Consider the following 27,939-nt stretch of genomic DNA (forward strand, 5'->3'; position numbering starts at 1 on the left):
ACAAAACTGACAATATCATTGCCACATAATTAACTTTAAATCAAAGTTATAGAGAATGACAACAAAGGGCAAAGAAAGATTTAATAGACAGACAAACTAAGCAGCTAAATACTACAGAGTTCTTAATTAACAATTACTAAATTTTTTAAACATTGTCTTGCTAGACATCAACACAGTGCCTTGTTATACCTGATCCAAGGTTCTAATGCTCAGATGACTTTAACGCCTCTAGAATCACCTTAGCCTGATCTCTCATCAACTCACTCCTTTTAACAAAAAGCTCCAATTCAGCAACATGCAGCTTCTTCCACTTCTCCTTCAACTCAGCTCGCTTGGCTCCTCCAATCAACTCCAAGCCCTGCTTCACGACACCCTCCGGCAACCCCAGCTCTCTGAAACCCTTATCAAACCCAATCACCTCACTCAAACTTTCAGAACCACACGGCTTCAGACCAAAATCCACCTTCTCACACTCCTTTGGGCGCTCCGGTGAACTCAACAGCTCAGCTTTAAGTGAAGCCAAAGTCTTGTTGTTACCCTTCTGATTTGTCCTAGCCTTCCCATTAGACTTTGACTGTTCAGACAACCCACTGAGCCCAATTGACCCTTCGCCGCTACCCCATACCTTCTTCGAAAAGTCGAACAACTTTTGCTCATGAGGCTTAACAGGATTATACTTCTTCCCCTTGGCCACATTAGTCTCATACTTCTTCTTGATCCTACGAATCTTATCTTGCAATTGGGTCTTGTTCACATCGGCCTTCAGCGATTTCTTGATAAAATCATGAAACGCACCCATATCAGAATATGGGTCCGCCACTTTCTTGGTAGTATAATCAATCATGCCTTTCAAGATTGTTATCTCATCATCATCGCTCCAAATCCTCTGGAACAGCTTCTTCGAGTCGTCTCCACCCGCCTTCTTCGTTTCCTCTCCGGCATGTTCTGGCTCCTGATCCGGGATCTTCTTCTTGGGTCTCTTGGAATCCTTGGGGTCGCTCTCGCTTGGCCGCTTCGACCCAGCTCTTGCCGCCGGCGTAGTAGTAGCCGAGGCCTTCGATCTGGGCTTCTTGGTCTTGGGCGTCTCTTCCATTGGCTTCGAAGTTATAGGCTTTACCACCCTATCCTTATCCAATTCCGAATCGGATTCGGACTCGGACTCTGAGCCAGAGGATGAAGACTGCGGCTTTGAATTGACAGTAGCCGAGTCCGGTTTCTTCGCAGCAACGGGAGTGGGTGCTGTCTTTGGAGGCTCGGGTTCCTCGGACTCTGATTCGGACCCGGATCCGGATTCTTCCTCTTCTTCTTCGGACGAGGCTACCTCTTCTTCCGAAGAAGAAGCAGCCGGAGGCTCATCCAGAGGAGATGGGCGCTTGGGTGCCATTGGAGAGTCGGTACAGTGAGGGTTTCGCGAAATTAGGGTTTCTAACTGGGATTGGGTTTGTGTGTGCGAAGGAAGGAGTAAAAAGGGTTCTACTTCGAAAGCTTTTTATTTTTTTTAATTTGGTCTGAACTACTTCGAAAGTTGGGTTGGAATCTTGGATGCTGTCAAAGGTCAAGGACTTTGGAAAGTAGCAAAACGGCCGTAAATATATCAGGACCGTTGGATTATAAATTTTTGTTGTTGTTGGAGGATTTTAAATTTGTTACCTCCTTTTCTTTCAGAAACAAATGGAAATATGACCACACGCACAACCGATATACAAAGGTACAAACTTGGACTGAAATAACACACAAGATGCATCATTTCACTCGCACAACCGAACCCAATTCCCTCCACCCCTATTATTTACACCCCTCAAATTCACTAAAAGCAGAAAATTTAACAACAAAAGGAAATGAAATGGAATTTCTAAATTTTATGTTTTTATCCAGACACGGGAATTGGATCATGTCAATTTAGAAATTTTAACTTATGTCAAAATCTCAAGTTTATTTCCCTCATCCAAACACACAATAAAAGCAAAAAATTTAATAACAAAAGAAAATGAAGTGATGGAGAAAAGAGTAATACTGGAGAAGCCAAGCCAGATGAGAGGATTGAGGGGACCTACCCCAAATCTAAAAGGATCTTAATCAATATCTTATCAGTTTTGCATTTCCTTTTATACGAAGAAGATGGATAAACGGAAAATTTTGAGTAAAGACAATAACTATTCATCACATAATTAAGTTCAAAAATCCAACAAGACAAACAACAATTTATATACATCAAGCATTCTATTAATCTGTTCAACAAAAGTATAACCTCAGTTTATTTAATCAGTTGATAACAAACTTAGAACAATTGTGACAATTTATTAAATAGGTATAAAATAATTAAGCCAAAACACCCGAGCTTTAATAGAATCAAATCAAGAGGTGTCAATTATGTTACTACAAATTTGGAAAATGGTAGGTGTTAGTGTAAACAAATGGAAAATTTTTAGTGAAGACAATGACTATTATTACAAAATTAAGGCGAATCTGGTGGAACCTTGCAATTTGTTGATGAAACCTTGCATTTGTAGCAAATGTCAAATGGCTCTGTTTTTTGCAATCCTAGGCTGTCTATAAATGTTATGGTATCATCTTATTATTGTATTAATCTTTTAATTTTGGGCTAACATCATTTTACCCTCTCAAGGTTTCGAGTCATTCTTGAAATAGGTCACGGGGTATTAATTTTGTCAATTTATGCCCTAACGTTTTAAAATTCGACCAATTTACATGTTCCATTAGTTTGATTAGTTAGTCATCTATTAAGTGATGATGTGGCAAATGTGGAGTCCACTTTTTTAGCTTAGGTGTAATTTAATATTACGACATAATATTTAAAAATTAAAAATTTTGACTGATACCTAAAAAAAAAAAAAACTTATATCCTTTTTCTCTCTCTCTCTCCTCTCTCACTTTGTCGGAATTTGGCAGCGCGTTCCTCTTCCCCCATCAGTTCCTTTTTATTTTTTCTATCTTTCTCTTGACAGCCCCATCCTCCATACCCACCCTCACACCATCTTGCTCATCCACCTCTCCCACCAAAAACTTCTCAGGACACCCACCATTCTCTCTCTCTACACCACTAACCCCAAGCCAAGCCACCCTTTCTCCTCTCTCCTCTTCCATTTTTTGTCTTTCCAATCCAAACAAAACAACACAAAAACAAATTCTCAAACCCATCAACAAACCCTAGCAGCAAAAGAAGAAGAAGATGATGAATGGGCTTTTCTGAAACAAAAGCAAAACAAAAAACCAACACTCGCACATTAAAATTGACCATGAAATTGAGAGCTCCTCATCAACATCAACATCATCAGCATCACTCAACTCTTTTCTGGACCATGAAATTGAGACTGAGTCGCCGCCGATTCCATCGCCCCCGCAGCCGGACGTCTCAAGTGTTCCAACGGACCAACCTTTCTCCCATGAATTTCCATATGGGTCGACCCCAGATCAGCCCCAATCCCCTCTACCACTGTCAAAAGCCCTCCCGACAACAATCACTGAAGAATCGGCTAGAATACGACTAAAATACAAGCGAAAACGACGCCGTGGTGAGTTGAAAACCAGGCGATGAAGAAAAGCAAGAGACTGTGAGAGAGAAATGGGGTCTAGGTTTTTAGAGAGAGAAAGAGTGAGAAGATTATGGAATTTTAGAGAGAGAGAGAGAGAGAGAGAGGGAGAGAGAGAGAGAGAGGCATAGCAAATGAGGAGACTCGCTCGCTCTGCAACCTCAACACACTATTTTTGCTTCATTCCTGAAGGACATCCATTCTTGATTTTCTCTCGTTTTCATCATATTTTAGGAAACGTAACCGCGAGTGTAGAATATAGGTTTTATTTTAATTTTAATATCTGTCAAAATTTTAATTTTTTAATATTATTTTCTAATGTTTAATTACATCTAAGCTAAAAAAGTGGAATCTATGTTTGCCACATCATCACTTAACAGAAAATCAAATGGTCAAACTGATGGCACGTGTAAATTGGTCAAATTTTAAAACGTTATGGAGTAAATCGACAAAATTAAAACCTCATGGCCCAGTTCAAGAATGACCCTAAATCTTGAGGGGGTAAAATGATGTTAGCCCTTTTACTTTCTACTCTTAATTTCATAACTGTGTTTTGCAGTCCAACACTCTATTGCAGATATTTGCGATCTAAACTCTGTTTGTGATTGCCTATACTTTATAGTTCTATAGTGTTTTTTTGTTGTTGTGCTTTTTTGGTCTTTGAACTTTAAAGTTAAACACTACAGAAACTGAGTTGATCTTCTTCCTCTTCCCTTTTCTTTTGTTGAGATAAATGATTACAAGGAGACAATCTAGATATACCAGAAAAATACAATTACAAAAATAAGAGAAATATTTCTTGTTCTTGATATTCTGGGTGGAATAAGTACTTGGTTTATGTGTTTTGATTTTCTAAATGCATTATTTTATGTCAATTTTATTATATATCGTCAAATATTGGATTTTTTTAACAGCTTGTTATAAAACCCTAGTTAGTCAAATACAATATTTGATGCCATGAGAGGCCATAAAACATTATCCATAGAGGGAAAATGTACTGAATTGGGTTTTCCTCTTGTCATGTTGCTTGTGAGTGTTAGAGGGAAAAATAAATTGGTACTTACCACTGAATTTCCAGTACCTTGTTTAAAATTGACTAAATTTATGATTGGGCTTGCCCAAAAGTCTGTAAAACAAGAAACCCAGCCGATTCGGTTTGGCCAAGAACTGAACCCCCACGTTTGAAGATCCTCCCTTAGCCAACTGATCCCAAGCTACTTTTCATTTAGTTATTTATTGTTATTTTGCTTCATTGCCTTCATTGGAAAATGCGACAAATTTTATTACCATTTGACTTACTCGACCTCACTTTTAATTGCTTCAGACAACTCAATCTCTTTACTAACATCACACGCCACCTCCTTTCACTTCTCAGGAGAGTAATGAGAAACACAAAAGATCTAAATGCAAGCAAGTTTGGTCACTCATGGGAAGGATCGTTTGAGGACACGGAGGCCTACGAAAAGGCCGTCTACAAGTTAAAACGGGTTAAGACTGGTCAGTATATGCCACGCCTTTAGAATGCAATTTATCTGGAGAAATATTATGTTTAAATTAATCTACTTATTCATCATTCCACCTATATTATTTAAATAAAATATGCACTTCTCATTTAAGTGTCAATTCGCGCACTTGGCTTAAATTTATTGTAAACACAACCGTGTTTGAACTTATCAATGAGATCCATGTCAATCTTTATATCACTCAAGGGTTATCAATCCCCTAAAGGCAATCAATTGGATCCATGTCGATCCCAACATCAACCCTAAATTACCAATCATCTGGGTGCGATCAATTGGGTCCATGCCGATTCCTTACATCATCTCGGGGGTTACCCAGGGACGGACCTATGGTATGTACAACATGGGCTATAGCCCAGGTGAGTTTTTTTCTTTTCTTATATTAGTGTTAATGTTAAGCATATATGATGAAAAGTTGTTGAAATTGTTGGTGTAGAATAGGCCTTTAAACAAATAAAATAAAAATGATATGTTCTTAAATTAAATTTATATATATTTATGATCAAATCCATAAGCCTCCCTTAAAGGTTTGGTCAAACCTAAAATCTAGAAGTGGAGTAAGGTATATCTGTCCACCACATTTTGAAATCCTAAGTCCGTCCCTAGGGTTACCAATTCCCTTGGGGTAATTAATTGGATTCATATCGATCCCAACATCAGCTCGAGGTTACCAATCCTTCTCTAATTGAGAAGGGTAGGGTTACAACTCCAAATGCACTTGACTTCCCATATAAACAAGAAATGTGATATGATAATAATCTAGGACGCTCAAATCATGCTCCACAACGATTACATAGCTGAAAATGTAAAGCAAAGCAAAACATCCATACTTAAACATGCCCAACGTAAGCAAGAAAAGACCCCACAAATATAAGCAATGAAAAAAAAATTGAGGCAAGAAGAGAAGAGAGCTATGAAAACGAAACCTATTAGGCTTGATCAAAGATCAGATGACTTTGCCCGCTTTAAGCCTTTGTTTCACATCAAGATAACTTGAAGGTTCATCAAACATGTATATATCTGCCTTTTGCCCGGCAACAAAAGCAACGGCGAATCTCTGAAGCTCCCCGCCTGATAACTTGACTACGTTACGATCTAGAACCTGGTTTAGCTTAAGATCAACAATGAGTTCTTCGATCACACCCCTCTCATCCTTCTGTTTGAGTCATTCACAATAATTAATTCATCAAACAGAACTTGAGAAATATGATCATATACTTGGCAAAAACGATATGTAAGCCAAAATTTTGAGGGCAGTGGGACTTCCCAATGCCATTAGTTCCAACCAAACCAAGAACTTCCCCTGGCCTAGGAACTGGTAAACTGTAATTATGTGTAATTTAGTTTATGTTAACTTAAAACACTAAAACCTGAAACTGTTATTCAAAGTTCCCAACAATGTGGTAAGGAAGTAACTGACCTGTGTAATTTAAAAGAGTTAGACCCATATCGATAGGTTGTGTCTTTGTCCAATGCCTTTGGCAAGTTGATGATTTCAATTGCTGCAAATGGGCATTTCTACATGATCACATGATCATAGCCAGAATGAAAACAATGCCCCTGTTTAAAAAGATAAAAGAACAGGAAACTAAGATCAATCTTCACTGACCTTAACACATATACCACATCCAATGCGCAACTCTTCGGAGATACAAGCAACCTTGGATGCAGGTTTGAGCTCAATGCATAATTGCCTAAACATTTATGGTTAATCTATATATATAAAGGAAAAAGCAGATAATGGTAAAACATTAAAAATACAAGAAATGCCATTCGTTAATGCAAATATTAAGAATTGAAATTATTAATTAAATGAGGATAATATGGTAAATTCACACTTTTTTATATTTAAAAAAATTAAAATTAAAATTAAAAGAAAAATCAGATAACGGATCCTATTTTTATGGAACACAACTATCCATTATCTTTTTTAATTCTAAAATAAATTTAAACTTTAAAAAAAAACCCTCTCGCAGCCGCGTTTAGTGGATAAGAAAGCAATTTCGTCACTCACCTTTATCGACATAAATTAGTAAATAAGTAATATGCTCAAAAGTGAGGCCCAACCAAAGGCCCGGACCCGATCCGATGCAGTGCAAGTGACTCCTTAACGGACTTGCTTCTGGGGCCCCACCTTGTCACTACTAACACGGCTCGGATGATGTTTCGCCTGAACGTCGTCGTTTGCAATTTATATCCGTTACATGCTTTCAATTGACCTTTTTTCGAATTCGAAATTCAAATTGCTAATAAAACCTTTCCTTAATTAATATATATATTTTTTAAAACCTTCTTCTTCAAGGCTCCTTGATCAATAGTTTAATACACTGACAGATCTGTTGTCAAATTCTAAAACCCAATCCCCGAAAAAAAACCCAGACAGCACTCTCTGCAGCTCTCAGCTTCTATTTCTGTTTCCAAAAAGCACTTTCAGAAGAAAACACTTCCCACAAACAAAAACAGAGAGAGAAATTCAAGGTTAATTCAGATTTATAGCTTGTTTTTCTCAAATGGGCACTCCAGGGAAATGGTTAAAGTCACTTATCAATTTCAAAAATCCCCCCACAAGTGACCAGGTAAACCCAACATTCTTCCCCCTTTGTTTTTATTTTTCTTATTTTCCTCTGTTTCCTCTGTTTCAATCTGTTTTCCTCTGTTTCTATTGTTTCTTGTGTTTTTGGTACTTGGGTTGTTTTAGGAGAAGGTGGGGGACAAGAGCAAGAAGAAGTGGAAGCTTTGGAGGAGCTCATCAGAAGGGTTTGGATCATCATCGAAAGGTGGGATGAAGAGGAGCCAAGTGGCAGCTGCAGAGCCGTTGAATTCGCTCGACGATGTTTTAGCTGCTGCCATGGCTACTCTGGTCAGAACTCAACCTAAAAACTTCATTGTCATCAAGAAACAGTGGGCTGCAATTCGGATCCAAGCCGTGTTTCGGGGATTCTTGGTAAGTGGTTCTCTCTCCTTCTGCTATTTCCATTAATATGTAGCATATATTTAAGTACACTGAAATTAGTTATATGTTCTATATAGTTAAACATGAGTTATTGTTTAGATAGCTAGCTAGCTGAATTCAGTTCAGTGACGGTCACAAAACTTTATAATATTTGCACTAACTTTGTGTCCTGTGTTGAATGTTATAAAGAGATTGATCCTGAGTGTCAAGGCATTTCTTTGATGGTTTCACAAACAAAAAAAATTTCTTTCAAACGGGTAATGCAATTCAAACTTCTTGGGTTGGAATGGAATCTAGTTTAGGTTCTGCACTATCAGTAATTTTGGACACTGCAACTTTGATATGTAACTTCCTCTTTATTTCATCTCGACACAGTTTACATATAGATATAAGATTTTCTCTTACAATTTTCTGGTCAGTTTTAGTACTAGTTTTAGGTTCTTTGTATGTTTGATCAGTTTTAGTACTAATTGTCTGGTCAGCAAGCTGGTTCAGAGTAAAAATGAAAATGATAAAGAAATCAGAAGAAAGTTAAGTAAGTTGGAGAGGTTGTTTTGAAGTGGATTGAAAAATGAAAGCCAGATTGTATCAGCTTATGTTGTTTTAGATGAGCCGCTTGAATGGAGAGTATTCAAAGATAGAATTAATTGGAGGTCATTGGGCTTGTGATGTTGAAAAGCAAAGAAAAGAGTTAGGATCAGTAAACTGGGCTGTAGATTATCCATCTAATGAATAATTCAATATGAACTTTGTTGCATATAAGCGAATGCACAATGTTGTGTCATTATGTTGATTTGATAATGGTTAATGGGGTAACTGATAAACTGCAGGCAAGGCAGGCTTTGAGGGCCTTGAGAGCAGTGGTAAGGCTTCAAGCTATATTTCGTGGTCGACAGGTTAGGAAGCAAGCCGCTGTTACATTGAGGTGCATGCAGGCACTTGCTCGAGTTCAGGCTCGAGCTCGAGCACAAAGGACCTCTCCAGAAGGGCAAGAATCTGTGCAAAACTCATTAGATGAACATTGCTACCAAGCTGATCCCATTAAGCAGGCTGAGGTGCTTATCAAAATTTTCTTGCATTCAACATTGTGATGATGTGATGCATATTATCCTCACAATATTGTTCTATTAACTTTTGATGAAGATATTAACCCTGTTTACCCTATGATCAATATTGTGTTTACAACAATTTTCAGCAAGGATGGTGTGATAGTCCAGGAACAGTGAGTGAAGTTAGAGCAAAGCTGGAAATGAGGCAAAGAGCAAACATCAAGAGGGAGAGAGCAATTGCATACTCTTTCTCTCAACAGGTAGGTAATAAAGGATTTTTTTATATTTCTTTTTGGTAAAAGAGTTAACAGGATAAAACATGGCTTAGTTGAATGAATATGAATGGTGTTTGAGTATGCATATGATTATGTTGTTTTTTTTTGCAGAGATCAAGATCAAATGCCAGTCCATATTGTAGGACAAGCAAGACAGCAAAGGCTGTTAGGCATCAGAAGGTGGACGATAACAATTCGGGATGGAGCTGGTTAGAAAAATGGATGGCAGCCAAGCCATGGGAAAATAGGCTGATGGAAGAGATTCAAAGTGTGCCTTCAGCAGTCACTCCTTGTTCCAGGAAAAGTGGAGATGGCATTGTTGGCTTTTATCCATTTTCTTCAGAACAGAACTCAGTGAAAGTGAGAAGGAACAATGTCTCAACCAGGGTTTCTGCTAGACCTCCTACAGCAAGTCCAATAACTCGCTCGTCTTCTGCTCCAAGTTCTGATTTTCTGCAGGATGAGAGCTCGGCATCAACTTCGTGTACTACTGCATCTCCAACTCTGGTGTTTAGTAACAATCTAAAGGTGGAAAATGGAGACGAAACTAATGTATGCAAACCCAGTTACATGAGTCTCACAAAATCAACTAAGGCCAAGCAGAGAACTTCCAATTGTTTTGATATGCAGAGGTTTTCCATGGAGGAGTATCATTACCATAACAAGTCAATGGGGCTTTCTAATGGGGATACAAGGAGCAACTGCTGTTCTGATCTATATCCTCCAATATCTGTGGGCAGAGTTCAACAAGGAAGAAATCAATGACAGTAAGGGATACTAAGTAAGGATTGCCTTCATGATTTCAACAACTTGTTGTCCTTTTTAATTTCGATATTGTTCAAATTACGCAAAGATTTGCTTCAAATGATTACTGATAGAGAACCGAAACAAGTTTCGGGAGAGTTGGGTTGTGATTGTATAGACAAGTATAGATTTTTGGAGAGTGAGTTACTACAGAATTCAGAATTCAATTACATGTGCAACTTCCATGTTTGATTTCATAAGTGTGTTGTCAATTGCATGGAAGGATTTCACAAGATTTGGGTTTGTTATATGTAATCTTGTGGTTTCAGCTAAAGTATGATTGTTTTCTATAAGTTTGAAATGCAGTCCAGAAATGAAAGTTGCACTAGCTCAATGATTGAAAGTGTTATTATGCACAAGTAGAGTGATTGGTTCAGATTGATTGTCACAAGAAATACATTTTCAAAAGTAATTGACAACATGGAGAGTGATTGAGTTGTCATATAGAAGATCCCTTGATCCTTCTACTTTCCCATATCAAATACAACCAAATGTGAGAGCCCTTGTTTTTCTTTCTGTAATTTGCATAAGTTATGGCTAGAATATGCCTAGTTTTAGTGAGAAATTTAATGCTTGGCAAGGACTCCAGATGCTTGTTATAGCCATACTACCCCACTTGCAAAAAGACAAATACTAGAAAGGGTGTTGTTGATTTCACTGTTTTGTAAAACCCAACAGGATTTCTTATCTGGGTTTTTTTTAATCTTTTTAACTTTTTCAATTTTCTTTTCTGTTCTTTATTTTTCACTGAAAGGCCCCACTTGACTTTGTAAGCTCAGCTTCATAATTGGACATATGATTGTCCTTTTTTTATGAAGATATGATTGTCCTTTCAATCCTGTTTAGAAAAGATTAAATCTATACATGAAAATTAATCTCTGAACTCCACTTAGGGAACATGAACAAATTATATGCATATGTGGGCATCACCGTGAAGGCCCTAAATTAACTTCTGAACTCCACTTAGGGAACATGATGCAGATGTGGGTATCACCAATAAGGCCAAAAAGCCAAAAAAAAAAGGTATCACCATTATTACTAATATAATAACCAGATGGTAAACATATAAATAAATTAACAATATGGTCCTTTCATTCACAACTAGTTGATTGAAAGGACCAGATGCATTACTATCAACCTTGCCTGCAGAAGTATTGTGAAACAGTAAATCATTACCTTCAAATAATGAAAAGCAGATGAGAAAAGCTTTTGCTGGGCAGTTTCTGTCACTTAACGGTCAGGGTTGACAGAATAATCCAGTTAAACGACGACATATGTTTAAGAAATAAAAACTGGCCATCAAAATTGGACGTATACTATTTTTTACTGACTTAGATTTTTCTCAAAGCAAAACAATAGTTGCATGAAGATAGTAGTTTTGATCAAAATAGACCAGACTGTGATGAAATGGTTCATAGGTCAACTTCACAAGTGAGGACACATATTTAGAAGTTTTAGACAGTATCTCCAATTCGTTAGAGTTTGACTTCTCTCAACATGCATGGCCTACGAGCCCAAAGATGGTGCATTGTGATTGGTCCACAAGCTACTGCGTGGGAGGAAGACCCCTAACAAAGGCAGGAAATCAGGATGCCACCAAAAGCTGAGAAATTTTGTTGATGTCATTTGATGTGGATTCTCTGCAAGTGAAATTGGAAAGCAACAAAGCATGGCCAACGTTTCTTCAATTGTGAGTAAAAACGTAAACTTTCTTTCATGGGGGGGTTGCCATGAAGAGAAGCAACTCAGTCTGGTGGGTCACTTCTCTCAAATCCCTTTAATTTGTTTGTGTCATTTTCTCTGGCCTACATTGTAATTTTGTTTCATGGGGTACAGATTATCAGTCCGTCTGATTGATTTCAGAAGAATTCAAAACCACTTTTGTTTTTGTGTTTTTTACCTTTGGTTTACATTCAATAATTCATAAAGTTTTCAACTCCTTTATGCATTTCATAAAAAAAAGAATACAGCTATGGGTCCAATCCAATATTCGCATCATGTATTGGTCACTACATTTTGCAACATGAAAATTTTGATGAGATTTGCAGGTTAAAAGTCATCTTCCCAACCCCCAAAAACCTGTGATCTTCTTCTAGCCAATCCAAGTACTTGTGGTTGCAAAATTTGATTTCAGCCTCTGATTTTCTTACTTGTATTCTATCATGCATATAGAACCTAGAGTGGATTGAAAGGACAGTTGTTGGAGCTTTCATTAACTTAACTAAGCATTATGTGTTTGAAGTTCAAACCTTGCTCTGGCATGCTTGAATCTTATATCCTTTTCCTTTTCCATCTTTCCAGTCTTTCAGAATTTCAGAGGTTAGGTTGCAAACACAACATATAGAAGAAAAGAAGGTATGAAGGAGAAAAACTTGTATATCACGGGGATATCAGTTAATTAACTTCATATTCTTCTCCAAATCAAGGAGAATGGATGTCAAGAAACTAGAAAGAAGGAGGGGGGGTTAATAACAAGAAGATTGAGATTTTTACCATTTAAAATTTGATTTGAGTTTGTCAAACAATATTTTAAATGACAATGACCCATACCAAAATCAATATTCTATTGATAGAAGACAAGGAATGACCTAGTCATTCTTTCATGTTCTTCATTTGATTCCCTAAATAAGTAGGGATAAAAACAAAAATCTCTTGCAGCTTGTGTCCCTTGATGGCTCAACAAATAAAGCAAAAGAGCTGTTGCAATTAATTGTTGCATGTGCAACAATAAATCAAGAATCTGGTTTGGTCCTATCTCTTCCATCATAAGCATTCCAAACTTTTACTTTTTCTATCTGAAGCAACCAATAATACTTGGGTGCTTGCAGCAGACTGTTTCATCACAAATAAGAATTGCCTTAAGGTTTTTATTCTATCTTGAAATATTGCATTTCTGTGTGTCCATCTGAGAGAGCTATCCCCAATTCAATAGTAACCTCTGAAAGGAAAAAGAAAAAAAACCCTTTTCATATATAGGCTCATTCCTAACACGATGTTTTATACAAAAGCCCTTAGAGAGCCCATTTGCAGAGAAAAACCCTCAATTAACTGCTTGTCATTTTCTAATTGGTTCATAGATAATTTTAACATACTAAGAACCAATTAGAAAATGACAAGTGACTATCCAAAAAGACTTTTTTTATTATAAAAAATTAACTTGATAATCTTTGTATATGGTTTGGTAACTTTCCTAATAGTGTGGCTCTTAAACTTTTGTACTTTTAACATTATTATATAGAAGAATATATTCCTCCTCAAGATTCCATCGGGCAAAAACAAAGCAATTAAGTACTATATCTCAAGAACGAATCCTTAAACAGAACGTAAAAGCCTACTTTTACCAGTTGCTTTTCATCATTTTTCAACATCATGGAGCCCCAAATGCACATAAAAGTGGTGATTCTCCATCTCTTTCAACGAGTTGTTTTGTCTATTTCCTCTTCGTGATCAAAGATAACTATAAGCCTATATAAAAAATATCATGTTCAGTCCTTTTTGAGATAAACTTAAAAATTACTAGCTGCCGCCCCCTTGGGGTCCTCGGCCACCCTTCCTACTCCATTCCCTTTGTTCTCATCTCATCCCCTTTCCTCTTTCGTGAGATCAAAGATAACTATAAACCTATAATGGCACAAATAGTTGTTAGCTATGCATAATTGTCATTAATTATCAGTCTATTTGTGTTTACCAAATGCCCTTAATTTTAAAATGGATTTGTGTTTATTTGTTACTTATTTAATGTTCTCCAAAACCCAAAGGCCTACCTTAACTTGTGTCAGGGATTAAGTATAATAACTTGCTCCATTCAAGCATAATTGGCCTCACATTATAACGACAATCTGCATATATGCACGGATTATTGAGAGCATTCTATATATATCAAAGGATGAAATTTTTGCCTTAGTGTTTTCACCTTTTCCGTCCCTTGCCAATTAGTTTTATGTTCAAAGGGAACAATTTTTTTTTTTTTGTTCGAAATAAAAGGGAATAATTTGATCACATTGATTATATATGATCCTTAGCGCATTCGGTTGATGAACAGACATGTATGATAAGAAAACTTGTGATCAAACTCAGTTTGTTATTCGCAGACATGAGCTTAGCCAAATTAGATAGAGCGGATGTGCTCCCTACTATGCACCCGAGTTTGAATCTCCATCTCCTTACCCAATTGATTGGATATTTTACAACTATACAAGAATTTTATATGAGGAATACAATTAGGAAACACAAAAATCCAAGGAGAAAGCTGTTTGGTTTTTGAACAATTTTTTTTAGGTAAGTTCCTAAAGATCACATGTACAACTTTAATTTCTCAACTTATCTGTGCACGTGTGGAAAAGCAAAGTCACTTTCTCTGTGAATTTCATTTTTCACATAAAATGACCGTCTGTGGTTAGTGGTAATAATGCTAGACAGCTGCAGATTCGTGTACGTGGGTTGACTCTTATTGTAATTAATTATATGATTAGTGTTGGATGGGATAATTAATCTTGGTTGTTTGCGCGGTTCTCGTGGATGTTAGCTTTGTTAGCTTAAAAGGCAAGAAAAAGAAAAAAACACACTCAGACATTTCAATCCATTTTAAAATTATTACTTTCTTTCACTCAAATCCAAATCACACCCTGCTAATGGTAATGACTGAACTTGATCTTCTCTGGGGAGATAAGCCGAGAGTGGGGCCTGCATATACAGAGGCTGGGACCCACCACCCTGCATGTGAGACACGTGTACATGCCAGCCCATCTGTGAGTGAGCAAAGGAAGAACCCATTATAAGCCATACAAGTCTAGCAGAAGGATGCTGCAGTTTTTAGCCCTTTGCCACAAACCCTAAATTAAGGGGCCACCACCATATATATATATATACATATATTGCTAGCTATAGTACTGCTCCCAACATTAAATTCACCACCTCACTGTACTTGCACTTTCATGTCATGCGTCCATTTTTCTCTCTTTTCTAACTAAGTCACACTAGCTACATTTTCACTGTTTCTTCGTGTAATCTCTCTCTCTCTCTCTCGCACAGAAGTTGAACTTTAAGCTAGAGATAAAGAGCTAGCTAGCTAGCTTTCTTTTTCTAAAGTAATCTCTTTTTCCTTTTGTTTTGTAATTGTATATATACACAATACTTATCTTCTTCTGCCATTGGCTGCAATATTAGTACTGCTTTGTGAACGAAAGAGAGAGAGAGATGGGACATCACTCCTGCTGCAACAAACAGAAAGTGAAGAGGGGGTTATGGTCCCCAGAAGAGGATGAAAAACTCATCAACTACATTACAACATATGGCCATGGCTGCTGGAGCTCAGTTCCTAAACTTGCAGGTTTTCTCTCTCTCTCTCTCTCTCTCTCTCTCTCTCTCTCTCTCTCTCTCTCTCTCTCTCTCTCATATGGATATATGTTTTGGTTTGTGTGCAATTCTGGTTGCTAACCCATTTTAATTTGTTACCTAAATTTTCCTATTTTTCTCGTAACTTTTGGGTTTGGTGAATTCCACGAGGCAGGCCTACAGAGATGTGGAAAGAGCTGCAGACTGAGATGGATAAATTATTTGAGACCTGACTTAAAACGTGGGAGCTTCTCTCCCCAAGAGGCTGCCCTCATCATTGAACTCCATAGCATTCTAGGCAACAGGTACATATATTACACGTAACTTAATCTGATTATTTATATCATCACCATCTATATATAGCTTGAGCATCCATCAATTGATGATCATCTCCTCATTATTATTGTGATATGTTAATTACAATCTTCATGCAAGCAGATGGGCTCAGATAGCCAAGCACCTACCAGGAAGAACAGATAATGAAGTGAAGAACTTTTGGAACTCAAGCATAAAAAAGAAGCTCATCCCTCATGAAGTTATTCCTGCCTTGGCCTCGTTTTCTCATGATATTCACAACCCTAGTGGTAATTCTGAGGAAAGTTTCTTCACCCTCACCACAAACCCTAATTTGGGTCCTCAACAAGACCAGCTATTCCTTCCCATTCCAAATCCAATGCCTCAAGGTTTCAATTTTCATGGTGATCATAATAACATCAATCTCATCAAGTTAGACCAGACCAATTACGGTTCCAATTTCGTTCATCATTTTCCTCCTCCCCTTCAATTGCCATCAAATTCTTCCTCATATGAGTCCTCATGGTCTTTAGGCTATCAACCCCATCATCAATTTGATCCAAATCAACATCTTCAAAATTTCAGCATTGATGAAGCAGCTGCACATTATAATATTGGTAATGAACTTATGGTTCCAATTAGTATGGCATCATCAGCACCAGCAGTATATGAAAACCCTTCAATTCTACCCACAATGCCTAAATTGTGTGAGATCCTTGATGGTAATGTTTGTAGGATGCCATGTTACCCATCTGATCCACAAGACCTTGACTCACTTGCCAAATTATCATGTTTTCCATCTACTCATGGGGCTTATCCTCAAGATCTTCAGTTTCTATCCAGTCAATTGGAGTGCATTGATGCCATACTTTCATTGCCATCATCTTCCTCATCATCGTCCCCATTATCGGTATCTTCATCCTTGTCACCTTTATCGAGCACCCAATTTGTCTCAAACCCTAATGTTCCGAAAGCCTAGCTAGCTAGACATGGTAATAAATTCAAATTAGGTATTTTGTATGGATGGAATTTGGATTTATATTCATAAACCTGAAAAATGCATATATTTATTTCTTGACATTTGCATAAGGTGACGCTATTCCCATTACTAGAAAACCTAAATGTTGCTAGTTCAGGCTCCTTGGGGAGTAATGTTTGTTGAAGCCTCATATCTACCTCCTTTCACATGTTATTATATTCCCATATTTATTTGTACTTCATTTATATATGCTAGCACCTGCTTCATTATTATTTTGTATATGAGAACACCAGATAAAGACAAATCTTATGCAGCCTACAGTCGAACCTTAAAAATGAGATTTGGGTCAAAAATTGTCTGTACATCCACAAACAAAAATACACTAAAGAAAATTAGCTCTTAATCTAATGATACTTCTTTTTTCAATATCGAAAAATAGAAAGATATTCACAGTTCGAAAACCCCATCTCATTAATAAGAAAAGAAAAAAATGTTAATAGGTAAATAACCATATTTGGTTTTAATAATCTTTTATTTATTTATTTATTTATTTTGTCGAACGGTTTTAGTCATCTATGATTTCCAAGTCATATTGGCATCCCCCGCCACGTATCGTGATCCTTCCAGAAAATGGTAATTTAAACGATGTGTCGTTTTAGTGAAACATAGAATGCAATCACATGTTCCCTGTAAATTTACAAATCACAGAGTGCGTACGGCATAAGGGGCTTTTACTCTTCACAAGCATTTTGCAAATTCTATGCAAACATTCAAAGAAGTGCAAGGGTTTTTATAAGCTGTGCTTCCCTCTCTTGCTATTATTGTAACTCAGTCACAATACAGGCCAGTATTCATAAGCATGGCTTTTCAAGACTGTTGTTCGAACGCTTAAACCGGAATCACCCAAGAAACAAATGCCAACTACTAAACTCCAACATTATGAAAATCTGAGGTAAAAAGAAATTTTTTGACAAGCATAAATACATGGAACGTGATTTAATAGCTGGAACCCTCAAGGTTGAGGGAAGAAAATGTCATCGAACAAATTCTGTTTCCAGTTAAGAAGCCTCAGTACAACAAGGCTAAGCAAGTACAAAAAGAACAAACATTACCACGATCCAAGGTAAAGCTTCTAGACTAGATTCCAAGGCAAGACTAAGCCAGTGAAAGAGATGCTAAGCCGTAACTCTTGATCGACCTTTCGCTATTCTTCTAGCAATTACTCTCCGTCCACCCTTGGTTGCCTTGCTGTTCATGTGAATAAATATTATGTTAGTCATGCATGGAAAATCTACTGATTACTGGTTTATCTTTCTTGTCAAAGTTGAAACTTTAAAAGTAACAGAAGAGAAACTGATAAAATCTTGTCCTTTATAAAAAAACGCGTCCTAATAAGCTGATGTGACAGAAAAATTAGCATTACATTTTGAAAAGTATACAAGTTCAATGACTTCCCAAGTGGTCTGAACAGTTACGGCCAAGGCATATTTTAATGACCCATTATCCAGAGAACTGAATTGCATCCTGTAATATGCTGAAACTAATTTTGCCTATCACAGAAAAGAAGTAAAATGATCTCAAAATAGTATTGGGAAATCGGGAGCCCTTAAATCAAATGCCTTTCACTTTTTCCTTCATAAACAGATAAACCTTAAATTTGCATTATATATCTACTTGTGCATAACTAAAATCATAATACTAATTCTAAAAAACAGTCTATATGTTAAAATAAAGATCACTTGTGAGCAGAACCCAGAGGTTTTCTTTTAGAGAGAGAGAGAGAGAGAGAGAGAGAGAGAGAGAGACCGAGCAAAAAATCCATGGTTCCTCTTGCGCCGGATGGTACTAGGCTGGAACGTCCGCTTTGGAAATAATAGCATTGGCTCTGATGATGAAGAATCATCTCCTGAGGAATAAAACATATACCATTTAAGCAGGACCAAAAGGTAACAAAATTGGAGTCACTGTCTGGACAAGTTGAATATTATCCTGTTGGCATGCTCAGTAGACACTACCTTTTAGGACAAAGAAGTTTATCTTTTGGGTACTTAAAACATCAGAAGTTGGGCTGACAATCATAATTCTAAGAGAGGAAGAAATAAAAGAACCACACAATGTCAAAAGACAAAAAAGAAAAGAAATTTTTATACAAATCTGTTCTGAACTACACAACTTGACACCAACATGGAAGTAAAATGAAACTTCTTATTTCGTAACCTAATAGAAGAATATACTCTCCATCTACAAGGTTCTCCCAGAAAACATTAATGGTGCAAAAACACTCACTTTTGTCCAGCATAAGCCTAAATCTATAAATCACATCGCATGAACACGTAGCTAGCATTAGGATTATGAAATGATGTAGATTTCTTGTTCCTGTTAAAACTCAAATTTTAAACTTTAGAAACCAATCTACTGAATTTAAGCATACGTTCATTCTCTATGTGATGGTCACGACAGATGATCAATGATATATCGTAATTAGAGCGACTCATAATAGTTAAACCCCATCTTTAAGATTAGAAACATTAAGTTCCCATCATTTTGCCAATAAAATCAGAAAAAGAAATGACTAAGAACATATACTTGCGTGCCTAAAACATAAATATGCCAGTTACAAAACAAAATGCTTCATGCAACATACATTAAGCCTCAATAACAAAATCCATTAAATGGTTAGAAATCCAAGCTTATGAGACTAATTAAGTTTCAGATTCCCAAGTCATCAAATTTTATCAAATGGGAACCTCTAGGTAAGCACAAATCAGAGGAATGAGAACTGCCAACGGAGGGCACGCTTACAAGCTAAATCATCTACAACTCAGAACATAAGGTATAATACCAGTGAAACGTTTTTCCTGATTGAAACCAAAACCGAAATTGATGAGCTCAGTCCACACCAAAAAAAATAAAAAATTAATCCATTAGTATGGCTGCTGTGTCTCGAAATTTCTCAACTTAAAGTGCAAATATTTACAATCTAAATAAAGCTGTCAGCTTTGTACAGCCCTGAAAACGCACAAATCATCAAAACTGCTGATTTTAATATATTTCCAACATTTTCTCAGCAACCAAACAGTCGATTAGTTCAAAAGACTGCAAAAAACGATGCAAACATTCCGTACAATCCAAAATGAGCATAAACCAATAAAGAGAGAGAATGAGAGAGTACCGTCAGGTAAGAAGAACGGGAGATAAGGGAGGCCACAAGGGTACACGAGCCCTTCAGAGGAGACCCGTTTCAACGATTCGGCGTCGTTTTGGGGCAAACGGAAGGAGGTGTCGAAGTTTGAAAGAGATGGAAATAGCTTGGGAGTGATTTCGAGGCCGTGAGATACAATCTGGTGATTCGAATTCGGGTTCGGATGGAGCAATGGTTTGGATAAGATCCAGTTCATTAGGGAAGCTCCGTTTCGAATTAGGGTTTTGGAAGCCATTTTTTTTTAAGAAGATGGAGCTAATTCTGCTAAACCGTTTTTGTAGCGACTAGAGAGACACAGTGTACGTGGACTTCAAAGTGAAAACAGAGAGGCAAGGACGACATCAATTTTACTGTCGTTGGTTACAAACATAAGTTACATAACAAAGAGTAGGCAACTTTTCTTTTGCGCATTGTTCTCCAAAAGTCATGATAACCTACATTGTTCTTTTGGCCAACGTTTTGTATCTCACTTTGCTCTTTATTGTCAAATTTGTCAATAAAACTATGTGAAAATTACGTGATCCCCCCCATTTTATGTCACGGAGGAGTCATGTCAACGATTCAGACATAGTTTTTAAGGGACTTGACGGTGGGGGTAAATGAGGGCGAACTATGAATTTTTCAAAAGGTGGGCTAGCTAAAATTATTAACTCAAAATCTAATCATTTTTTTTTTTAACTTACAATTTCTATAATCTTTCAAGAAATAAAAGTAAACATTAAATCATATAAACCACATTATATCATACCTCCATTGACTAATTTCCAATAAACTTTATAAAAAAAATATATATTAAATGCAACTGAAAAACACATTACCAAAATGAAATATGTTCAACAATAGAATTGAAAATATACCTCTTTTAATGTGTATTTTTATTGCTTGCTTGCAACTAAATTCATAAAGAATTTAACTTTTTTTTAAAAATTTTAAAACTTTAATAAGCTAATATATAATGGGCTAATATTTGAAACAAGTTAAATTTATAGGTATGATGTTTTTTTCCCTCAAAAACCTCACTAGACTATAGCCCACAGACCATTGTAACCCTTAGTGTGGTTCCGCCATTGAGGGTAAAGTGACACTCCAAACATTTGTTAAGGAAACAATATAAAATTTGACCGTACTTTTAGAGGCATCACAACAATTAAGCAAAAAAAAAAAACCCAATAGTGTTTTTCTTTTCTTTTCTTGTTAGTAGGGGAGGTAAGAATGAGAGCTTCTACAATGAGGAATTTAGAGTGAGGAGCTTATTTGAGGGGTTTAATCCCACAATGTTTAGGTCCATTGATTCCCTCACATTGATTGATGGTGAGATTGAACCCCTCACTCTAAACTCCACATTATAGCCTTTCCAGATAAGAATAAACTATGTTGTTGAAATGGTGGCCCAAGTTTTATTATCACATGTCTTAGTCACTAAAGTCACAAAAATGCCCATATCTACCTGCCCTTAACCACGTTGGACCAAAACATCATCACTACACTACTACAATTATGGAAAACCACGACCCGTAATAGACGACTGTAAAACTAAAAAACGTCGTGTTTTGAAAAACTATGAAAATCTACGACGGTTCCTTTTGGAACCGTCGTGCTTTAAAAGGCGCAAATACAAATTACGACCATTCATTTCTAATACCGCCGTGTTTTAAAACGCGCTGGACAAAAATTTCATTTAAGTTCTAACTTTTCACGTACAACACTTTCTCTCTCTCAAACACTCACTCTCACGACCCTTTCAGAAAACCCTCTCTCCCTCTATCAAACACCATCTCCATTGCACCATCTTGGTTATGAGCTCGCCATCCGGGTCATAGATCGAGCCATCCAGGTTACAGCTCTCGCCGTCCAGGTCACTGAGGTCGCCATCTTGGTTTCAATATCGCGCTAACTCTCTAGCTATCTTCACTATGGCTCTCTCTTGCCGGCGCTCTCTTTCTTGTTGTCTCTCTCTCTAGCTCACAGATCCACAAGACGGAGAGGGAGGTTCTGGATATGAGAATCAAGAGATGTTTGGATGCAGTGAAGATCTCGACCTTCACTTTCTTCAAAGAAGATCTCGCTCTCAGGCACTCGACTCGCTCATCAAACTCAGCGACTCGATCCAAAAAGACTTATGGAAATCGGTCTTTATATATATATGTTTGTTCATGTATTGTGCTAATTTCGTGGGATTTAAGTGAGTTTCTCATTTGGGGTTTTTTTATAAATATGCACAGCCGTCCCACAAGGCCTTCGTAATCAAGAAGAAGCTGACGAAGAAGATGAGGCAAAACAGACCCATCCCTCACTAGATCCGTTTGAGGACCGACAACATCATCAGGTCCAAATACTTTTTGTTTTTGTTGTTTGCTTTAGGGCCCGCCTGGTAACGTTTTCAGAGAGTGTTTTCAGAGAATATTTTCAGAGAATGAAAACAAGAAAACAAATTTGCATTTTCAGGAAATGAAAATGCGTCTGGTAGATAATTAGAAAACATCTTCAGAAAACAAAAACAATGAAAACGTGTTTGGTAGTACAATTGTTTTTCAGGTGTATTTTTGATAATTTCAGTTCTTTTTTATTTATTTTAAATTCTGATATTTTTAGAGGCTAAAATTATTATAAACAATAAAAATATATATGGTAGTACAAATTGAGAATAATATTATGTGAATTATTTTTCAAGGGTATTTTTGCTTATTTCTGTTTTGAAAAAATATTTTTAAAAATGTATAATTTAACAAATGAAAAAGAGCGTTGCTAAACGAACCCTAAAATTAACTTAGTATACCCTATAATCTAAGTGCACCCTAATATTTAAATTAAAATGTAAAATTAACTAAGTACACCCTATTTAACTACCAAAAATACCCCTAGTACACCCTAATACATTCTATACACAACTCCACCCTTCTCCCTCTCCCTCTCTCTCTAACACAGCCCAACTTCACCCTTCCCTTGCTTACCGACAGCCAACCCAGACCCCACGAACATAAGATTCTAATAAGCGCAGAATATCATGTTGGAACCCATCTCCCTTCAACTGGTGGACGAAGGAAAATGCCAAATTGGGTTCGTTTCTTAGACTGTTGAGGTTGCTATCAAACCCCAAGGTATCTAATTCAAAGAAGAAATAGATTGTATTGAAACCACCAACACCGTAGATGAACATAAAATGATTATTGTTTTGAGTGGGTTGAATGCGTTTTCTGGGAAAACCAACTCTAATGGACCAAAGCAACATACACATGGAAGATTCCGACTCATTGCAAACCTTTTAGAGCACATAAAGAGAATTTGGATGGGAGGGGAGGGGCTTAAATATGGTGAGTAGGGTGTACTTATTAAAATTTCATTTGTTTTACAATTCAATATATTCTTTTTGGTCATTTTATATTATGGTAAATTAGTAACTCAATAAATAGTTTGATAGTAGGGTGTACTCAGTTAATTTTAGGGTTCGTTTAGCAGCACTCATGAAAAATTCTATTGTTTTTTAAAAGATAAAACTATATTTTATCTCCTTTCTTTTTTCCTTTTTCTTTTCTCCTTTTTCTCCTTTTCTTTCTTTCTTCCTTTTTTCTTCTTCTTTCCTTCCCAGACCCGTTCCTTTTTCTTTCCTTCTTCCTCTTCTCTACTTTCTCTTCTCTTCTTCCTTCCCTCTTTTTCACTCTAACTCCTCCTTCATTCTGAATCTCTGATTTTTCGTTTGTTAATTTTTAAGCTTAAAATGGTTGTGGCTATGGCTTCTTGCAGTCTTTGGGTTAACTTGAATAGTAACTGTAGTTTTGAAAAAAACCCTTGCAATTCCATTACAAACTGGGGCTATAGTAGAAGGGTCCTTGGGTTTGGTTCTAAAAGCTTCTGCATTGTTCAGAAGAAGGGAAGGTATGTTATATATGCTCACTATTTTATTGGAATTTATTGATTTGTTATTTTCTTTAGTGGGCATGTCTTACTTTCTTATCCAGTTTTCAGAATTTGTATGTTTTTCATAGAAAATGATGAAATGCTTTAAGATTTTAACATTATGGGTCCACTGCCTTTCCTATTCTGGTTATAGAATTCTATGGTTTTTGTTTCTTGGTTTGTTTTTGTTTGGTATTTATCTCATTTGAAGTCTCTAGTACTCTGAAGTCTGAATGATATTTGCTCAATGATGCTATTAATATGGGTTACTTGTAATTTTTGGAATTCTACTTATGCTGAATTGTTCATTTGATGCTTCGCTGCAATTTTTCCCTGTATTGGTCCAAAAAGAAGTCTTAATAAGTTAATCAACTTGTATATTCTGGTTAAAAAGAATTTTGATTTGGCATTGGTGTAAAACAACTTTAATTATTGCTGCATTGAAAAAACAAAAACAAAATGCTTAAATGTGTGGTGATTGGGCTCGTTACAGATTCGGATTATGGTAGTTCATCAGGGAGTGACTCAGATGATGATAATGCTCAGTCCTAGTTGTGCGTTCTGCATTGAATTGAAGGACATTGGAGAGAAGACCAATGTGGGGGAAGCTGGCTGGAGAGCATGCTTTCCATGTGGGAAGGGCCTTTTGAATGTTTAGTGGATCGTGTTGATGAGGTATGAATTGCTGATATTGCTTCTGTGAATTTATGATGCTGCTGCTGATCTTCTGTGGATTTATGGGGCTGTTGTTTTGCGGCCATGGGCTGAATTGCATATTTACTCTGTGCAGGTCTCAAAACTGAGCAAAAGTGAATTTGTGAACTTTGTTGTGTGGTGGTTCTTGCTTGCAAATTGGAAGAGTGAGCATTGGTTGTTTTGTTGGGAGGTGTAAAAAAAATTGTTGTAGGTGAGTAGGTAGTGAAACAGAGTAGTGGAAAGAAGAAGAGAGTTAGTGAGAGAAGTTTAGAGATTTGAAACACTTTGTACACAATTTACAGAGAGAGCTAGTACATAATTTTCCCCAATTACAGATGCTCTTGTGCCTTTTGTTGTCTTTTTCTATTTGTCCGACATCATTTGCTTGATCAATGAATGAAGCATAAGAGGCAAGGGACCTTTTTGGTGAATATGGCCACAACACAACTGGACCCCTTTCCCTTTTCTTCGAACAAACAGATTCTATGCCTACCATTTCATCAACGACGCTTTTTAACAAATACCGACGTCTTTGGATATAATAAAACATAGTTCTTTAAAAAAAAATCGTCGCCTTTACATCAAATAGACGACAGTTTTTTTCACAAAAACCGTCGTCTTTACATCAAATAGACGACAGTTCTTTAAAAAAACCGTCACCTTTACATCAAATAGACGACGTTTTTACGCAAAACCGTCGTTAATTATATGTAAATAGACGACACTTTTACGCAAAACCGTCGTCTATTTATATCTAATAGACGACGCTTTTACTCAAAACCATCGTCTATTTACATCTAATAGACGACGGTTTTGCGTAAAAGCGTCGTCTATTTACATATAATTAACGACGGTTTTGCGTAAAAACGTCGTCTTTACAAATAATAGATGACGGGGATTTACCGTCGTGGTTTTATGCATCAAAAGATGTTGGTCGATTTCACGACGGTTGAAAAACCAAATACACGACGGTGGATTACCATCGTCTATTTCAATTTTTGTAGTAGTGCTAATTACTCATTTTGTGGGTCTTAACCTGTTTTGATACATGACATGAAAGTTACAATAAAATTGGCCCTAAAAATTTGTTTAAGCCCATATTTAAATAAATAGGCCTACAAGGTCTAACTCAGTGAAAAAGGACATCGACTTGCAGACCAGATATCTCAACTTCGAATCTACATAGCATAATAGTTGTGTGAGTGTGTGAGAAATCCCCTTCCCTCTAATTTAGACTATCACTTGTATTAAAAAAACCAAACAAACAAATCCTTTCCCTTCGATTCACTAAAAAAATTATGTCTTTACATAATTCCTTTGGATATTTGTGTGAGCTTTAGAATGTCAACTAACGGTTAATCTAGTGGTATCTTCCTTGAGATTAATTGTTGATCGCTCTCTCATTACCATGTGGTGGTGCTTTATTCTAGGATGCCAATTAAATTACTTGGTCACCCAAATCCATTCAATAACGTACGTCCTTACCAGAATTTTAGTCACTCTTTACTCCTCATAACCTGCTCTAGCTTGAAAACCATTTTTCTTCATTTGGTTGTTTGCGTGTTTTTTTTCCCCTTCATGTTTTAATTTCGTTTCAAAATTTCATTCCTTTGCTTTGCGAATCACCAACATCAAAAGTGAGTCATTGCATTTTCTGCAAAAATTAAACAAATCCATTTCCGACTTCAATTCATTATACTTCTTTTCTTTTCTTTTTTCAGGATGCCTTCCACACCAGGTTTTAACAAAGAAGTCTTAATGGACATCCTTCTCAGGCTACCTCCGAAGCCCCTCATTCGGTTTCTTTGCGCGTGCAAATTCTGGAATGATTTGATTAGCAGCTCACTTTTTGTTACAACACATCTTAATTTAAATGCAACAAGACGTGACAACATTTTTCTACTTTGCCTCCACCACCAAGATTTTGAACGTAATTTCGATGTTGACGATCCATTTGTGAAACAAGACCTTCAATGGTCACTTTTTTCCAATGAAACATTTGAGCAGTGTTTCAAGTTAAAGCATCCCTTAGGGAGCATAGAGCATTACGGGATATACGGTTCAAGCAATGGGGTACTTTGCATTTCGGATGAAATATTAAAACCCAAGAGCCGTATACACATATGGAACCCAACCATTGGCAAGTGTAGGACTGTTCCGTTGAGCATCACCGATGACACGAAATTTCGCTACATTGCTCTCCAATTCGGGTTCCACCCCGAGGTTAATGACTACAAGGTTGTGAGGATGATGTGCACGGCCAACAAAGCATTCGCCGTCGAGGTTTATAGTCTTGCCACAAACTCTTGGAAGATGATTGAAGATGTTCCTCCTTGGTTAAAATGCACTTGGGAGCATCATCAAGGCACATTTTTTAATGGAGTTACATACACCATTATTGATAAATGTCCTATAATCACCATTGTGTCCTTCGATTCGGGCAGCGAAAAATTCGAAGAGTTTGTACTTCCTGATGCCATTTGCGGTACATGGGGGTTACACATTGGCATTTACAAGGAACAAATCTGCTTGCTCTATGGAAATTATTGCTGCGAGGAGGAGGGCATGGATAAAAATGATTTTTGGGTTCTACAAAAAAAAGGATGGAAACAATTGAGCCCTTTTGTTTTTTCTTCTGATCGCTGCTATTCAACAATGGGGATCAGTGTTGACGATGAACTCTTACTCGAAAAGAATGATTTCACAGTGGGTGCAGCAGATTTGTATTTGTGTAATTATGAATCCAGGCAGATTCGTGAAACAGGTATTAAGTTGGCCTACATGCGTTATGGCCAAAATGAATTATTGTTTGCAATTACTTACGTAGAAACTTTAGGTTTTCTCGATTATTAATGAGATATATTTCTAACTTGTGGCGCAACCAAGTAGATCTTTAGAGTGTTTTGATTTATTATGTATGAGAAAGTATTTAAGATGAAGTGCAAAGCATGGTTATATATTTTTCCTCTTATTTTTCCTGCACAAGTCGAGTTGCCTACATGATGTTTTTTTTAATCAGTATTGCCTACATGATTTAGGGATACAAAATTTGAAAATTATATTGGAAATGCTCTCACCACGATTACTGTAGCAAATAGTACAACTATATCGATATCATCTTAATATGTTGTCAATATTATTGTACTTAGGGACACCTCAAAACCTTGTTATCAATAGACAAAAAGCAGACAACCAACCACGAAGGATCACACACACACAACCATGACCTCCTTGAGAAATTTCACCAAAAGACTAAAAAAAAATTGTTTACAATCAAAACTCCATTTGCCCCTTTTCAAAACATAGCTGTCTTCTCACACCCTTACTCAAACCCACCCATTTTTTTATTTTTTTTTCCAAACGAAGAGAATTTTATTAAAGACGAAGA

At 36.7% G+C, this 27,939-nt stretch overlaps 5 protein-coding genes and 1 long non-coding RNA gene across 6 annotated transcripts; 4 read left to right on the forward strand and 2 right to left on the reverse strand.

Annotated features, from left to right (window-relative positions):
* Positions 1-202: 202 nt before the first annotated feature.
* Positions 203-1,484, reverse strand: LOC110759498 (GLABROUS1 enhancer-binding protein-like). The gene has a single exon (XM_021961557.2). It carries the CDS (start codon positions 1,382-1,384, stop codon positions 203-205), a length of 1,182 nt encoding a protein of 393 aa, XP_021817249.2. The 5' UTR covers positions 1,385-1,484.
* A 5,893-nt stretch (positions 1,485-7,377) lies between these two features.
* LOC110759483 (protein IQ-DOMAIN 7-like) lies at positions 7,378-10,486 on the forward strand. The gene is made up of 5 exons (XM_021961543.2): positions 7,378-7,647; positions 7,770-8,015; positions 8,855-9,079; positions 9,220-9,333; positions 9,460-10,486. Exons 1-5 carry the CDS (start codon positions 7,582-7,584, stop codon positions 10,111-10,113), a joined length of 1,305 nt encoding a protein of 434 aa, XP_021817235.1. The 5' UTR covers positions 7,378-7,581; the 3' UTR covers positions 10,114-10,486.
* Positions 10,487-15,058: 4,572 nt separating this feature from the next.
* LOC110759462 (uncharacterized) lies at positions 15,059-17,041 on the forward strand. The gene is made up of 3 exons (XM_088251235.1): positions 15,059-15,481; positions 15,662-15,791; positions 15,925-17,041. Exons 1-3 carry the CDS (start codon positions 15,349-15,351, stop codon positions 16,757-16,759), a joined length of 1,098 nt encoding a protein of 365 aa, XP_088107361.1. The 5' UTR covers positions 15,059-15,348; the 3' UTR covers positions 16,760-17,041.
* Positions 17,042-17,707: 666 nt separating this feature from the next.
* LOC110759432 (Ribosomal protein L34) lies at positions 17,708-20,252 on the reverse strand. Its single transcript, XM_021961478.2, has 3 exons — positions 19,932-20,252; positions 18,566-18,665; positions 17,708-18,007 (listed from the first exon to the last, which is right to left on the reverse strand). The coding sequence occupies exons 1-3, from the start codon at positions 20,194-20,196 to the stop codon at positions 17,935-17,937; spliced, it is 438 nt and encodes a 145-aa protein (XP_021817170.1). The 5' UTR covers positions 20,197-20,252; the 3' UTR covers positions 17,708-17,934.
* Positions 20,253-23,558: 3,306 nt separating this feature from the next.
* On the forward strand, positions 23,559-24,885 carry LOC148295456 (uncharacterized). Its single transcript, XR_015834731.1, has 3 exons — positions 23,559-23,834; positions 24,349-24,530; positions 24,646-24,885. It is a non-coding gene; the product is annotated as an uncharacterized LOC148295456 (long non-coding RNA).
* A 1,300-nt stretch (positions 24,886-26,185) lies between these two features.
* On the forward strand, positions 26,186-27,509 carry LOC110759481 (F-box and associated interaction domains-containing protein). Its single transcript, XM_021961541.2, has one exon. The coding sequence runs from the start codon at positions 26,274-26,276 to the stop codon at positions 27,402-27,404; it is 1,131 nt and encodes a 376-aa protein (XP_021817233.1). The 5' UTR covers positions 26,186-26,273; the 3' UTR covers positions 27,405-27,509.
* Positions 27,510-27,939: the final 430 nt, after the last annotated feature.

This window comes from Prunus avium, chromosome 3 (genome assembly GCF_965620075.1).
Source record: "Prunus avium chromosome 3, drPruAviu1.hap1.1, whole genome shotgun sequence".
Taxonomy (NCBI): Eukaryota; Viridiplantae; Streptophyta; class Magnoliopsida; order Rosales; family Rosaceae; genus Prunus; species Prunus avium.